The sequence below is a fragment of the Topomyia yanbarensis genome, chromosome 2 (assembly GCF_030247195.1).
Source record: "Topomyia yanbarensis strain Yona2022 chromosome 2, ASM3024719v1, whole genome shotgun sequence".
Taxonomy (NCBI): Eukaryota; Metazoa; Arthropoda; class Insecta; order Diptera; family Culicidae; genus Topomyia; species Topomyia yanbarensis.
Window position 1 is genome coordinate 18,202,736 of NC_080671.1, and position 17,696 is coordinate 18,220,431.

General features: G+C 38.4%; 1 protein-coding gene across 5 annotated transcripts in view; it reads left to right on the forward strand.

Moving 5' to 3' along the window:
• The window catches only part of LOC131682232 (protein Shroom), a 764,905-nt gene that overhangs the window by 33,909 nt on the left and 713,300 nt on the right, over positions 1-17,696 (forward strand). For all 5 annotated transcript variants that reach the window (XM_058963577.1, XM_058963578.1, XM_058963580.1 and 2 more), the window contains exon 2: positions 2,018-4,027. In XM_058963577.1, coding sequence (XP_058819560.1) covers positions 3,608-4,027 — 420 coding nt within the window. In that variant the 5' untranslated portion in view covers positions 2,018-3,607. The remainder of the gene's footprint in view (positions 1-2,017; positions 4,028-17,696) is intronic.

The following is a 17,696-nucleotide window of genomic DNA, read 5'->3' on the forward strand; positions in this document are numbered from 1 at the left end:
GGAAAAATATCTTATTTTCTTCACATTCACCGTAGAGTGTAATGTTTTGATAAAGCACTCCACCTTTCTGTGCCGTTCACATTTAGTTGTATGTTTTTACATTTGTTAACAGTTTTGTTGATTTAGTTGGATGTAGTGATTCGCTTTCTCGGATATTCACAAAGAATTCAAAAGCACCTACCATTCTCGCTGTGAAGCACAACCCGAGCGAGCTTTGCTCTGCTCCCCAGTAAACAAACACGGGGTGTGAAATCACACTTCAGTTTCTTTCGAGAATCTTTGTGAGGAACATTAATCCATTGAAGCGAAGGTTTAATGGGGTAAAGTAAATCTAAATGGCACTTTTAAAATAATATTTGTCAAAGCCAAGACGGGCCATCCTTAACAATTAGGGCCTGCAACCCGAGGATGACGTTTATGAGAACTGGGTGCTGGGCGATACCTGGTAAAGAAAAGGGCAACGCAAAATTGCAAAATAATCCAATGGATTCTTCCGGGCGAATTCGGATTTACCTGAACGAAGACACGTCAATCGTCGATTCGTCTCCAAAAACCGGTGTGCTCCAGCAGGGTTTTTTTCTTTCAATAATTACTTTCGATACTAATCCAACACTTTCGAAGATTGGAAATTCAATAATTCTATTCTATTCTAACCCTTACACAGCCAGTATTGAAAAGCATCCTGGAAATTCAATAAATCAAAAAAATCGATTTCAAATTGCCGAAATTTGAAGGCAACCCTTTACGACTTCTAATCAAACCATTTAATTGTTTATCCCTTACAAATCTGATCTTATTTTTGTTTCGATTATAGACATTTTAACCTTAAGATCATTCGCTTCTTCATTCAGGTTAGGAATTTTCCTATAACAAATCTCTATTCCTGTGTGCGGGATTCGAACCCAGGTGAGCTGCGACCATGACATTCAATATACAAATTCCGCTATGCCCGCTTGTTGATATCAAATATACAGTAGTTTAGAATTTTCGCTATCCTAGGTACCTCATACACAAGATATTGAATTTTTAATTGCATTCTCAAATAAATTTTGTCGAAAAAGTTTTTGCCAAATTTTTTGTTTCTGTTAAAAATCCGGGCCCCCTTCAAAACTCCGGGCCCGGGGGAAACACCCCGGTCCCTCCCCCCTCTCGGCGGCCCTGCTTTCCACCCATACGTAAACTGCTGAGAGTATTTCTGAACTACTAATTCTCCAAATCTCCAAACATAACAGTTCAACTTATGTAGCTACAGATATGTTGCCGGAACTACAGTGGTACTTATACTGGCTTTTATAATCTGAAAACTGGTGCAATAATTCCCGATTATCAAATTTAGTTATTGAAAACTTTCTATTCGAGTTTGTTTGTATAATTAAGGTCACTTGAATAAAATTATAGAAAACTTAATCTCCGTTTCCCTATCCTTACTAATTTGCTATCTTTAATATAGATTTAATCAACCATAAATAAGCCTTCATGGCGGCACTTGCATTCAGTAAATCAAGACACCAGATCTGATTTGTTATCAGAGCGTAATGCGTTCTCTACTTGTAAAACAACCACAGTATCAAAATCGCGTGCGATAAACAAATGGTCTGTTGTGGTTAATTAATCACAGACTATAAAAGTACCTGATAACAGATATCTGGATGTCATCTGCTTACGTTTATTTGTGATAACTGAGCAAATGGATTCTTTAAAAAGTGCTTGATTAAAGTCCGCACTCCACTCCAGGAAGATTAATTCATGAAAGAATCTCAACATTTTAGTTTTTTCAAAAGTACTAAACACGTGCGCGTTGTACGTTTGGTTGGCAGGTGGGAAATTGGAGCACTATTACTTCAATTTTCAACCTGCCAATCAAACATATAACTGCATTAACAGAAATCATTACCGCCTGCATCACAGAGTGTGTTCTGGTTATGTCCACATTATTTCCCATTACCGATAACGAAACCGATCGATACAATCGTACATATGCATGCAAATTAATTACTCGTGTTCGTTTTCTTTCCAGGCTGGCTGTTGAAAAACCGATTGGTGATAACAAGCTCTCCGCCGCTGAACACGATTACGTTGGTGGCAGGCTTGATATCGCGTGGATGGATTTTATCACATCAAATCTGCATCTGTACCGTCGTATCGCGCATTTAATCATCCAACAAAATCTACCAAACGGCTGTGGCTGTGCGACTGATCCCCGTTCGCGGCCGGTGAATATGATCTTTTGTTGCGCATAATGAGCTGAGTACGGTTTGTTGTCAGTCTGTGACCAAACGCCACGAGCAGCGGTAGCAGCAGAGCAGCAGCAACAACAACAACCACAATCGCAATAAGTGCATTTGGACAATTTCCGGCTTTTCAGCTGCTGGGTAGTTCCATTAACGTCGCGCGAGTGTGGCTTGTATAGCAGATATCAATTACCATAAAAGTTTTGTGTGTATATTCGTATCGAAATAATTGCGGCCCGATTCAAGCTGCTTTTTGGGAGCACACGCTTAAAAGCATTCCGGGCGTCAAAGAGCTTATCGGGGGTAATTTTCTTCCGAGTGGCCCCGTAAATCGGTCTGTTGGCTGAAGAAGACGCGGCCAGCAGATGATGCTGGAGAAAGAGTGAGCAAGAGAGAGAAAAGTGTTAGCTAGGAGAAAGTGAAAATTTGTCCGCCAGCACCCGCTGGAAAAGTGGTGTGCCTCACTAATTAAACATTATTAACTAATAAAGTGAATAAAATTATTATCATCAAACAAGAAGAGTGCAAAACAATTGTGTGTGCGTGTGTACCGAAATCGCGAGCGTCGATCATTACGAAAGGAAAAACTCATTCGGGAAAGGTGTTAACCCTTCCCGCCCCTTGACGCTTGCTTCGTCAAACAAGAGACCTCTCACCGACAATAACATGGAAATTGATCTGTTATTGTTAACTAGTGTCCATACGAGTGAACCCGTCGAAAGTATCTTCATCAGCACAAACAACAATAGTTACGGCATCCAAGGTATCGACACCTAGAGCTTGCAGCAGACTGGCTGACTAGTGACTATTGCACAACTCTCCTCCCTCCGTAACTAAGCAATCTTCTGGAGGTAAACAAGATCACTCTTTCACCCTTATGCATAATCATAACCGTAGCTGCTTCGGCGGCAAGATTTGATTTAATTAACAAGCCCTCGTCTACTTCAGTATTATTCCAAACAATAGCAACCGCGAGTTATTATTGGAGTCTCCCCCTAAGTCGCTGTGGGAGTAACAATTATCACTAAGTCGCGTGTCTTGTCGGTGTCTACCGAAGCAACTCTCACCGAAGATCTTGGAACAGCTCTCTTTCGGGAGGGCTCTTCAAAGTACAACCGTAGAAGCAAAAAAAAAAGGTCAAACCTGTGTGAGAAGAAGACGTCGCCCCGAATAGAGCATGGCAAAAATGCTCCCCTTTGTGCAATCGAGTCGAGAGTTTGCCAGTGAATAGCGTGATCTTGTTCAGGTTTTCTCGGGTTCAGAAGAGCTCTTTCCTCTTCTTCGCCTGGGTCTGGTCTGGCTGTTGTTGGCAGAAGAAAAAGTTTGCGAATGTGTAGTGTGTAGTTTTGCGTACGTGAAGTTATCTCTACTGTACAATGGATCGGTTCAGTGTGAACAAAGGACCGGCCAACGCTGGTGGGACCTCCACTTCGAGCCCCGCTGGAAGTGCTGCTGCTGTTGGTTGCAATAGTGGCAACAGCCCCGCCGCCACCACAACCCACAATTGTAACAACAGTACTAGCAGTAACATCACCAACAGCAGCAGCACCAGCACTACCGCCAGCAACAACAATGCTGTGAAGATACGCCCTGAACGTAACAACAACAGTGGCGTTGCTGCCGCCGCCGTATCGTCCATTGACTCGTCGGTGGTTGCGTCCTCGACTGCATCAGCACTGCTCGCTGCTGTCGCCGGGCCGACTCCCGGCTTCCGAAAATCGTTTCATCGATCTGGACCGGGTAGTGCCAGTGCCACCTCGGATTACAGCATGTCCACTTTGGCAGAATCGGTTCAGGTAAGTTTGGTTACATTTTGAACGAATTATATGATTCGGGGGGTAACTTGAATTGTTAATTACTCAGATGTGATCCAAATAATATTACATTCGACCAATGAGACTTTCCGTTATAGCGAACTGACGTCAGTAGATGTGATTGCAATCAACATATCTTACCGAACATCATATGATTCAATAGAACCCGTAGCATACTCTCACAATATAGTAAGCATTTGGTTTTGAATGATCTCTAACACTAGTTTACAAATTTTGGGTTAATCGCATGAAGTTAAGAAAAAAGGTGTTTCATAAGTCAATTTTGGGTCGCTGAGCACGAAAATCATATCCATTTTCTTTTTCAAAGAACCGTTTTTGTGATTTTTAAAAAAATGTGTTTTTGGGCACTATTTTAGTTATTTGTCAATATCTTGTTCAAATAGGATCCGATCGAACCAGATCGAAAGGTATTGATGTGACCTTTCCGAAAATGTATAATATGCGTAGATCAAATCTCGACAAACATATGATTGCGGCTTAAAAGCCAACTGTCAAAATTCTCTTTGAAAGGAAATTTCAGACAAACTGTTTTCCGCCAATCATAGATGTTTATAGTAAACAAAAGAAAAAAGTTTTCTCTTGCATTAACTGCTATGAACTGCGTTTAGCCAGTAACGGTTTGTCCGGAATTTCCTTTCAAAGAGAATTTTGACAGTTGGCTTTTAAGCCGTAATCGTATGTTTGTCGAGAAATGTATATTTATTATGATTACAATCGACTAAAGTAAAAAAAGTCTAATGTTCCACCTTTATTAAAAAAATGCATATTTGTAGTACAGTTTTTATAATAAATCAAGGACAGAAGAAAATTCTTTTAGAATCTAATGAGATACATAATCTTTTTGCATAAATTTTAATCCAATGGTCATAAAAGTCGGAAGAAAAATGTAATTTTTCACTGAGTGAAAATTGTAACTTTTTATTTTTCGCGCAATCATACTTTCGGCTGCAATAATCTTTTATACTTGATAGTTATTGTTTGTGTTGGGTACAGTCTTCTCGAGCTTGCTTCCATCCATCCTGTGGCATTTGAATGATTTTGGATATTCCATTGTACAACTAAGTGCTATTTTTAAAATATGGAAATATCGTCGGAAAAGTTTTGTTTTGTCTGTGGTGAGTACATATTTTACAAATTAAAGGAATTTTAGCCTTCTGCTTCAACAGGCTTCACAGCACATTCTCAGTTCACAGAATATTACGTGTCTAGTGCTACGATCCCACTGAGACTCCTTCCCGATAGGGACTCGAATATTTGACGATTGGCTTATGAGACCAGTGCTACACCCTCTAAACCGCCGCACCAGGGCAGGGTCCGCTAAAATCATAAAATTTCTATTTCGCTCAATGTGCCATAGCATCAACATTTTCCATCCGATGTTAGTGATATTAGGCTTAAAATTAACGTAAACATATTATTTGTCATCTTAGATTCTAAAAGGTCCGAAAAAATTTGTTTTTCGGTAAAAAAACATTTAAAAATGAGTAACTTTTAAAAATGTTCGAAAATGCACTTTTTTAAACTTTGGTCGCTTGCAGCACTAAAAGTTTTACACATGACCGACACATATTATATGTTTTTGGAAAGGGCATCTCGGCACCTTTTAACCTGCATATTGACTTAACTAATTGACTAATTTTGACACTAAATATTAACTAAAAACTACAAAAATTGCCCAAAAACGAGTTTTTTGAGAAAATCACAAAATTGCTTCTTTGAACAAAAAAATGAATATTGTTTTCGTGTTCAGCGACCCAAAATTAGTCAAAAACATACTTTTTCTTGAAACTTCATTTTTCTTGTAAACTAGTGGCGTATCTGAGGAGGAAGGGAACATTTGAATTATTGGTGTATTGAATATTAGTATTTATTCTTTCTGAGCAATATCGTTAATTTGGAAACTTTGAACCCATTTTTCAGATTTTGGAAAAAATAACGGAGACTTCAATCTACTGTCATAGTTTGGAGTTCATAATTTAAAATAAATAGAGAGAGGCATCTGCGTTCGTCATTGGCTCAAATGGAACACTGAATTTCTGTTTCACAAATGCCATGAATTGCAGAACAATCCCGTTTTTATGTTACGTTATGTTATGTTGTTTTTTTGTAAACTTCAGTCACAGCTTTCACTATGCCGTTACCAGTTCGTTTTTCTGTCCTTGAACTCGTTCACGACTTTATTAACAACATTCATAAATCAAATCGTCGCTGTTGTGCTATCTTATGACAAACGCCATTTTGGGGTAAACTGAGTTAGATATGCCACATTACTCGTCTAACGAATCTCTACAAGATGGCGTTTCCAGAATTTTGAAATTTTGCTTGGTTACTGAAATATAGCGAGAAAAGTGATAAGAAATTGTGAGTTTTTTTCTTCAAATCATAATATCTTAGGATTGGCTCAAGTTATAATAAAGTTTTAGTTGCTTTTATGTGTAAAAATGTCATCAGAACACAATGGCATAATAATTTTCAAAAGAAAAATGCATGTATTGGGAGAAAAACGCAGTTTTATCTTTAAACTGGAAATATTGCCTATTTGGCAACACTGTAACTAAAAATAACTATTTTTTCTAGATTCCCTGACTTATTTCCTTCAAAATGCATCTAACCGATTGTTTATAGGACAAATGAAGCCAAAGATATGAATAAAAGTTTGGTGATTTTTTTCTATGGAAAATTTTTCATGCACGATTATGACACGTCATACAAATTTTTTCATCAATACACACCTATGACACGTGTGAGTGCGACTTTTGTTTACATTTTTAGTGAAAGCTCGCAACATAGTCAACCGATTTTCGTAATATTTGAGAGATTAGTACAGAATAGGTACAAGCATCAATTGTCTTCTCTGAATTGTTTCTATTATTTATAAGTTTCAAGATATTCAATCTTAAACTTTAAAAATCGTTTTTCTCGAAATGTGCAAAATGGCGCTTGTCATAAGATAGCACAACAGCGACGAAATGTGGATTTGTGATTTTAGCCATAAATTTACGAACATTGTTTACAATCTTACTACGCGGAAAAAAATAAATTCATAAATTCATGAAAAAATCACTATTTCGTGACCTGAACAATTTATGAAAATTGTTACCATGTTCCTGAAATTATGAATACTGAACCTCGTATTTATAAACTTTTTTTGGGTTTTCAAAAAACTAGTTCGCACCAGAATGTATATACATGGCGTTACATTACAATGTTTGGTTGTGTTACTGTGGTTGTTTCATGGTCATGTTTAGTTCTTGTTTGTAATTTGGGGATACATTGGTAGGTATAAACTGTATCAACTAAAAGAAATGACAGTTAAGCCGTGTTCATGAACTCAGGAGGTTTGTCGCGATTTTCGTAATTTTTCATCACGTTACCGTGATATTCTATTCATGAGCTTACTGTCGGATTTTTCTCGCACAGAACTGAGATTTGTGTTTATGATTTCAGGACGTTATTTACGATTTTCGTAATTTATATTCACGTTATCGTAATTTGTATTCACATTATCGTGATATTCTATTCACGAGTTTCACATCGGTTTTTTTCCTGGCGGAGTAATGTGATTTATGTGCATAATTTCAGAATCTTAGTCACGATAATTTATATGCAGGTTTTCGTGATATTTTATTCTTGAGCTCACTTTCGAATTTGACACTTGGACTAAGTGATTCACGTGTTTCAGTTTTAACATGATATTATTAATTTCTCTTTTTTAATTATTGTTGATTTTTTACTCGGAGTGGCGTGACAATTTGAACTGAATCATAAAAGTGAGACTGAATCGCGGTATCTTGTCTTGTGTAAATTTTGTAAAATAGTTCACGCGAAAAATTTCCTGACCAGGTGCCGAGTTGCAAGAAATTGAAAAAGATTAGGGAGGGAATTGTGAAACAGTTCACATTTACTAGAATATTATTTCATGATTTTGTGAACTATTTCACGAGAACGAATGATGAGTCGTGACTAATATACTAGGAATTATGAACTAGTTCACGAGTACCTGAATAATATCTTATCATCTCGTGAACTATTACACAAGTGCGAATGGTCAGTCGTGACTGATTCGTTATCAATCATGAATCAGTTCACGTATACATGAACAATATTTGCCGACTTTGTGAACTACATCACGAGTACGAATGGTGAGTCGACAGATAGGTGACTATTTTACTGGGAATCAAAATTTGGTTGATGAATACATGAAAAAAAATCATGATTTTATGACTTATTTCATGAGCACGGATATTAACTCGTGACTAATATATTAGAAGTCATGAACTGGTTCCTGATGATTGAAATGATGATGAATATTCCGGGTTTCGTGAAATAGTTTATGAGAAAATATATTTTGATTTTGTGAATTGCTTCACTACCACGAAAACCAGATTATGTTCAAGATGTAATAAATCATGAATCAGTTCACGTTGTATAGTCGGACTCTGAATAATGTTCCCAAATCTATGAATAAAATCATGAGACAAAATTTGGTTTTATGTATATAGTTCATAAAGTTGTGAACTAGCCCACGCACAGAAACTCGATTAGATGGAAACCTTGTGTGAAGTTCACAAAACAAAAATATCTCCACGAATAAAGGCGTTATTCAGGCATTACTGAAGGGAAAATTAACATAATTAAAAACATGATTTTGTTCATGGTCCTGTTTTTTTTCATTTTGATTATAGAGGTTTTAACATTATGATCATTCGCCTCTTTTCGGGTTAGAAAAAATTCTTTAGATAAATTTTACGGGGTTGGGAATCGAACCCAGGTGTGCTGCGTACAAGGCAATCGATTTACCAACTAAGCTACCCGCCCACATGGAATTGTATTTACATTTACAGTATATTCATGTCTCGTGCCTTGCTCATGGTTCCTAGTAAAGGGTGTTTTTATAATTTTATTTTGAAATCATCATAAAATGCACAATAAATCCTTGACAACAAATATTGGTTGGTTATTTTGGTAGTGTATGGCATATAATTTCATGTTTTGAAATGATTTTAGAAAAATGTTCACAGTTACTACATTTTAAAAATCCTGCTCGGTAGGTCCTTTTATGGACAGGTCGAAAACGAGAGAACAATTTCGTGTTAAAGCATCCAATGTTGGTCTCTAGCTTATCAGTGGCGGCTTGTTTGTCGGTGTGTGTCGACAAGTGTTTTAACGTTGCACCATTGAAATCTCCGAGGCAGTCAATCGGCATTACCATTTTTCGATAAAATTCGTTTATCGAACATCGTCTTTAATAAATCACTGATTGCAACGATCATATGACTTGTTCCATATTGTTGTGACCAAAGTTCATTCAAATATTGTGTAAAACTATTTGGAAGCAAGCAGTCTTCAGCCATGGCTCGACATTGGTCACCAGTGATGTTGACGTTGGATCCAGTATCATTTTTGAATTCGTTAGCTCGTTTATGGGATTTCTAGGATCTCCACTGGCTGTTCGTCAAACTGAATAGGCAGTTTTGTTTGTTTACGTACCTTTGTCTAAAACGATGATTTTTTTGGCAGAAAAAAAATTCCAAAATTTGTTCAACTATATTTGATTCATGATAAAGTGTAAAGAAAACCGAAGCAATTAAAAAAAATTAAGACCGTATGTCAAATCAACCATCGAAAATCGCAAAAATCGTGCCCGTGAAATAGTACACAACATCAAGAGATATTGTTCATGAATTCATGAACTGGTTTATGATTTCTAGTATATTAGTCATGACTTACTATTCGTGAACAGGTTTATGATATTAGTCACGATTCGTGCTCGTGAAATGTTTCATCAAAATCGAAAAAGATTATCCACGGAATGCTCGCATACTAGTAACGACCCACCGTTCGTGCTTGTGAAGTAGTTGATGAGTTTTACTGTATTAGTCACGAATCGCCATTCGTGTTCGTGAAATAGTTCACAAAATAAAAAAAAATATTCATGGATTTGTGCTGGTGATTTATGGAACATTAGTCTCGACTCGCCCTTCGTGATCGTGAAATAATTGACAGAATCATGAAAATATTATTCATGCATTCTTAAGTTAGTTCTTAATTCATAGTATTTTATTCACGATCTATATTGTGTGTTTGTGAAATTAAGAAGACATCCCTTGTTATTTTAACTTTCATGTGATTCTGAACATGATCTTGACATTTGCACGTAAACTTTTTTACAAACTTTGGAATAATTTTTCTGAATTAAGATTTGGTTCGTGAACTGTTTCATGAAATATAACATAGTCGTGTCTTGCCGTTCTGGCTACCAGTCCAAGGTACGACCAGAGGATATAAAAAGGTGGGTGGTAATGTCAGTGACATAACCGCAATGAAGTAGAATACACTTAAGTTTTACCTTTCTAACATGTCCTTTAAATTGTCATCGGAATCTTGAAGTAAGTCGAACGGCACGATTATTTTAACCTTACCATTTTCCTTGAAAAGATATTTCCCGGAAAAAAATATTGCGGTAATACTCTTTGAATTTCATTGATTTCTAATGGAACAAACAATTTCTATACGATGTGTCTTCTTTTGCACATACATAGTTTCGCGGGACTATTTTTGGAGTTACCAGGTATTTTTCCTTCTTTTCTAATTTGCATTCTTAGAAAACATTGTTGTAATTTTCTTAAATCTTTGAATTTCATTGATTTCTAATGGAACAAACAATTTCTATACGATGTGTCTTCTTTTGCACATACATAGTTTCGCGGGACTATTTTTGGAGTTACCAGGTATTTTTCCTTCTTTTCTAATTTGCATTCTTAGAAAACATTGTTGTAATTTTATTGATTAAAAGCTGAAAATGCAAGTGTGCCAATACTGGTCACAGGTTGAATGCACGACATATTTGTTTAGGTTTTGCTAGTATTAGTAGGCGAACGGAATGGAAAGGCACTTGGCACGAAAACGAGCTAGAAAGCGATAGTAGGGTATATTCGCGCGACTATGCAGAATTATAGGCCAGTCAGGTTTTCTCATTTTTCGTTTTACTATCAAAACCGATCTACGCTTCCAGAGCCCAGCAGTACTGGTCCTCCAGAAGCTAGTGATGCCTACCTGATTGGTTTGTTCGAGGATACAATTGACCGGTGAGGGGAGTTATGGTTCAATTTCAACTGTACGGATCATTCGATAATAAGCTTTTTAGTTAAAATGAAAAATGTTGGCAAAACATACATTAATTAGAGAAAATCAAATAAACTCTTTATGCGAAGAAAATAATCTTCCTGGATGTTAGGCCACACTGTACCCTGGGCAATGGTCACGCCGGAGATTAATTCGTTCAACTTTTCGTCATTTCGAACGGCCAGCCGCAGATTACGCGGGATGATCCTGTTCATTTTGTTATCACGGGCAGTGTTTCCTGCCAGCTTCAACAATTCGGTGGCAAGATATTCCATCGGGTGCTCCGGCACCGACACGCTTAGCGTAGTGACCCTTTCTCGGCAAACGGTGGATTCGGAAAGCGGGAAACTAGAAAGCGATACCAACTCAGTGAGATGTTGGCTTTCCTATCACCTTTCCTCCTTTACTGCGTCCAGACAAAGCGAGCGCATGTTTGGTGTAACTTGCACGAATTATGCCACACTCGTATTCGACCTCCGGTTTTGTACTCGGTTCAGTTTTCGTTCGAAGCCAAAGGGGATGACCATTGAACGGAAACGTAACCAACGTTCGAATCTCTCGCAAACGCAACGCAAAAATAAGATAGTAAGCTCAAGAACAAATATCACGATAACATACATACAAATCATGAACATCGTCCACTTTTTGGCAGTTTTAGTCAACATAGTCAATACAAATCAGTGTATCTTCAAATTATGAACTAAAACCATAAAACACATATTCATAACACATTCATTTACAGAAGACAACCACCCTACCCAATAATTTAATGTCCCGCCGTGTGTTTTTGGCTTTAATTAGCTTAAATGAATTTTCATCTTAATCGGAAAGAAATAAATGCGCCGTTTACGAAAATGGTGACCAAACTCCCGAAATCATGAATTATAACATGATTTCAGGAGTTTGATCACCAACAGCTCATTTTACGAAATCGTGATTTTTTTTTTCATGAATTCACGAACAGAGTAGTAGGATGAAAATTGGGACACTCTATTGAGTTTTCGTTGTGCTCGCAAAAAGGTAAATCACCCCTTTCATCCTATTTTTGTTATCAAACTGGAAGCAGCCATTGGTACTAATTTAAAGGCACTACATTGAGCGAAAGTGACCAACATAGACTCACCTGTACTAGGATTACTGTGCCCTAATTCATTTTAGCTACTGTATGCTTCCCATCCATTTGAATGCATTAGTAAGAGCAGTGTCTGCTCTCTCTCTCTCTCTCTCTCTCTCTCTCTCTCTCTCTCTCTCTCTCTTTCTCTTTCTATTCAACACATTAGCTGCCGCTATAAGCATAACTGTCCCATGTGCTACGGGATTTCCTATATACATGGGACAGCTATGCGTATAGCGGCAGTTAGGTTAAATGTAGGTAGCTTGGGATGAATAAGGGTGCGTTGTACTCGACTTTTCACTTCGCTCAATCGCGAGTTTTTTACATTTTTCAAACCAGGTTTTTTACGTTACTGCTTCTCAACCCTCTTGCAGTCGCGCGAATGGCTCCCCGAATGAGCAGCCGCTGGTGCTTAAAGAAGATTTCGCTCGATTTTCTGAAAGTGTTGCATAAAATACAACGACGCGAGTGCCGGAGGGTTAAGAACGAAGCAAGCATACTGATACCTATTTTAGCGTAATCCAATCACCGTAAGTAATTATTGATTGATTTTATCACATGTAAGACGATGGATAAGAGATGCTTTTTCTAATCAATAATTTGTACCAAAACCCCCTGAAGAAAAAATTTTGACTACACCACTGACCCTTCTCGATTCGCTACCAATTTGCGCTCTTCCTTCCATTCCCGTGTGCTGGTGCCCGACTTCAAAGCCCACTATTTTAACACCTGCGCAGCCCGTTAAAAGTAAAAAACTCGCCACGACTTACGGCTTCGTACATTCCATTCTTTGAGTGCGAGTTTTCCGCCACGCAGAACGCATCGCAGCGAATCCATCAATTTACTGCCGACGAAAAATCTCTGATTGTATATCAGCCAGCAGAATGCTTCCGCAGCTTCCCACCGCCTGTTGCTTCGATGGTTGGCTGATTGGCGTTATTTTGTTGATTTAATCTTCAAACTACCACACGGATATTTCCGTCGAGTGGGGTTAATTAAATTAAATAAAATCCCACCTTTTTTCTATGGTTTGCACCTACCGAATAACAATCAACCAGATAGTGACCGGAAGCTCGATATTCACGTGTACTTGAATGGGAGTAGCTATTTTGATTTCTTTAAATTCCGCAGAATCACAAGATGAGGGGAGACTGATTGATCCGACGAAAACAGTCGAGGCGAACCATAAAAATGTTTGCGCAGTTATAAACTGTTCGATTGAACTGGATAGGCGCTTGTGTGTACTTCTTTTTATAGCCTAGCCACAGTCTCACAGCTAGTTTTAACATTCTGAACTCGGGTTGTTTGAGTCGCAGTGAACCTTAAAATATTCTGTTATTTTTGGGCGGCAAACAAGTTTCTAATTAGTTTAGTCTCGCCATCCGCCATCGCATCGGAACCATCGTCGGTGGTCATTATTTTGGTTACTACCTATACCTATACACGGGAGGATGTCGCGCTAATATTTGTGAAGCAAATAAATTATTTCGGGTCGTCCAGCTCGGAATGCATGCCAGTTGAAGGACTCAGACTCAAAGTCGGTATTTTGATGCGAAATTATCTAATCAAAAATTCTGGTTTTTCTTTTGTGTTGGCAATAATGTTTAAAGTATCATCATCTATCATCGTCAATGAAACTGGACTCACTGACCTCACATTGGTATCGGACCTGCGCCCGCACAATTGTGAGATTAGTTCCCGAAAGGCTCTTCCACCGGGCCCCGAAAATTTGCGTGTAATCCGTAGTGTTGGCTGGTTCGCCGCCATCACATTCTGATGAAAGCCGAAGTGTGCTAATGGGCTTCTCCGCATATGCATATCATTAGCGATTATTTTCCTCTTGCACTTATTCGGTTGTTTTTGGAGGATGAACCGGCTTGGCACCGGCGTCCAGAAATAGACGGCTGGCGGCTGAGGTGATTGTTTCTTTTCAAATCAATCGGTGTATGTATATGTTATGGAATTTTCGCGGGAATGGGGGAGTCGTAATGTAGAACGGCATAACTTGGAGTTAATTGTGGGTTTATTGGAATATTGGATCCCGTTTCGGCTTGCAATATACTCATGTTGGTACTATTGTCCGAAACTTTTTAATGTTTCTCTCATATCACAAATTTTCTTAGAAAAACAATTTCTAACAGTACATGTTTCGAAACATCATACTAGATTGGTAACTGATGTTAAACTGCACTGGAATTTCTGCAATTTTCCCGGTTTATCGACGGTTGGGTTTCCGTCGCCATCTGCCAATGGACGAGAGAGTAGACTTAAACATCCCTCCGCAGATCTACCGATCGTTTACATCTGGTTGACGCTACTCGATGAATTTCTGCTCGAACTTGTCCACTGATCGTAAAAAAAGAGCGATATGATCACATAGGGATATACGAACTTCGGTCTTGAACTTCTACACAAGCTGATGGTCAGTTTCGCCTAGCTTGAAGTTGAAAAATGGATATTTCTGGCTTAATCATAATGGTTTTATTCTTTGGGTCATTTTGGTTTGAAAAAAAAACTTCTATCCCTAAATGCAGTTGGAAAACGAACCCAAGTGATTTGCATACAAGTCATTCGACTTACCAGCTATGCTATGCACGCTTTCACTACTGAAATATCACTCTTAGTAATTTCTCACCAGTTCAACTTTGATGATACCCCAATACGCTTAGATTGGGCCGAACTGCGGGCAGTTCGGGGCGTTCATCGCTTTCTTAGTGACGTTTAGTTACTATCGCGATGCCACATTGTTGTACATTCATACTGTACCGCACTGAACAGGGCTACAGTAGGAGCTTGTGAAGGAAATAAGCGTTTTTCAAACATTCGTTGTTGTGTATATCATCATCATCATCATCGCTGCCGATTAATCCGGTTGTTGCATTTTAGATATCCATGTTACTGGATATCTTGGGCCGACATGTTTCCTTTTCTAAAATGCGCGCTTGTTTACCTCCATTTCACACAGCAAGCGAGTGCGCTGTCTACCCTGAAATCGATGACCTCTTCCATTGTCTGCCACAGTTCAGTCGTTTCACCGAATCGTACGCCACCTTGAAAGCCACAAAAGGAGAGTGAGTTTGCAAGTCACATATAGTCTATCTTCGATTGTTCTTCTCGAAACCCGCGGTGGTATTCACTGACAAGGCGTTCGGCCAAAGGGCTCATTCTGCTAAACAGAACACGGGAGAGCACATTTTAGGTGGCGTGTAGAATCGTTATACCACGATTGTTATTACTCTTGAGTTTTTGGTCCTTCTTGAGACATATGAGAGCATCCAACCAATCCAAAGGCCTTTTTTCTTCTATCCAGATCATTTCGATCACGCAGTGAGTTGCTTTGTACAGCCTTTCATTCTCGACTTTTACGAATTTGGCCGGGATATCGTTTTTCCCAACGACCTTACCGTTTTCAGCGCTCGATCAGTTTTTTGAAGAGCTTGTTTATAATCGTCAATCGTTTTTCTGTTTGTCTGTTCACGATTCGTTCGTCCGTTAAGTAGCATTTCAAAGTGCTCCTCCACTTCGTAGCCAATTCTGTATGATCTGTCACAGAGCTCCTTTTCCAGTTTTTCTCCACAGGTTGTTGATCGTTTTGTAAAACTTTCGTGCGTTGCTCCTGGCAATGTTTCGCTTTTCGCTGCGCCTAAGTCTCTTAGTCCGACGAAGTTTTTCTCGTCCGAAGCTTTAGTAAAACATGGTCAATAGACGCTACAGATAGCTACGACTCTGGCCGCGTCGAGATTGATCCCCAGGGTTGTTCGTGGTTAGTGGAAGTCATTCGAATAATTGGATGGAAGAATTCTTCCTTCTTGACCTGTGGGTTTGGGTCCCCGACGATGAGTTTTACGTTATATTTTGGGGACTCTTTGTAGGTCTTGTGAAGATGCGCATTGAATCGTTGATCAAGCTATAGTTGGCGAATTAGACCTTTGTCCTCAACACACTGACACGGTTATTCAACGATGATTATCACCATTACCCATCGCTGCTACCTACCAAGTACTACAAAGTTCAATCCATGTTCTGCTTTCTCGCCACCACTGTAGAATATGTGAGTGTACTGTATGGAATTCTCGTTTTTATGGGCCGCGCTATCGCATTTCTTGTAGAGTTGCACTTTCACTGTTAACTTTTGTGAGCTCTCGAGCAAGCAGGGCGGCTTTCGCAGATTTTAAATTCCGTTTCACATTGCCGTTTTCTTGCTTGTATGCGTTTATATTTTTAGGGATTCTTATCAGGCTTTATCAGCGTTACGACAATTTCTTCCTCCGCTGTGCGCTCCGGGACAGATGCTGTTTAGAGCCGCTCCTAACATGGAGAACAGACATTATTCGGATTGTGTTTTATAATTATGTTCAATTAACCTTCAGTAACGCCAGTATAACGCTTTTATTAGTGGAAATATTGGTTTTTGTTTTGTAAAGTTCAGTCATGGTTTCCGCCTTGCCGCTACCAAGTCGCATTTCTATACGTGAATTAGTTCACAACTTTATTAACATTATTCATGAAACCAAAGATTGATCCATAGTGTCATTCATATATTTAGGAACATTAGTTCACAAAATCAAAAGATTCTGGGTATTTTCTCGTGAACTATTTCACGAAACTCAGAATTGTATTCATAAATCCTTTCAATCCTCATGAACTAATTCATGATTCCTAATATATTAGTCATGATCCGATATCCGTGCTCGTGAAATTTTTCATAAAATCATGAAATATTATTCATGAATTCGTGAAGTGATTCATGATTCCTAGTACAATAGTCACGACCATGCTTACCCATGAAATTAATCACAAAAATATTGAATATTATTCATGTATACGTGAGCTAGTTAATTAATCCTACTATGATAGACACATCTTACCATTCGTGCTTGTGAAATAGTTTACAAAATCATCAAATATTATTCATGTATTCGTGAACTGGTTCAAGATTCCTAATATATCATTTGCGATCCAATATCCGTGCTCTTGAAATAGTTCACAAATTCATAAAATATTTTTCATGTATTCGTGATCTGGTTCATGATACCTACTATAATAGTCACGACTTACCTATTCATGATAGTGAAAAAGTTCACGAAATCATGAAATATTATTCATGTATTCGTGAACTGGTTCATGATTCCTAGTACAGCAGTCACGCCTGACCATTGTACAGTGGCTCAAAACAGCGTTTCAAGGTACTTAATTCATTGGAGTCAAAACTGTTCATATTAGCGATTACACACATTCTACAATGTTTGCGTTGCGTCGCGTTGTGACGATGATTTTGGCAGATTGCACACTGACTTCATCATGTTTGACTGCTGATTATCTAATAAGAGTTTCTTAGGAAGTGGTAGGTAGGAATTCATACCAATCCGACTCATATTAAAACTTCCTGGC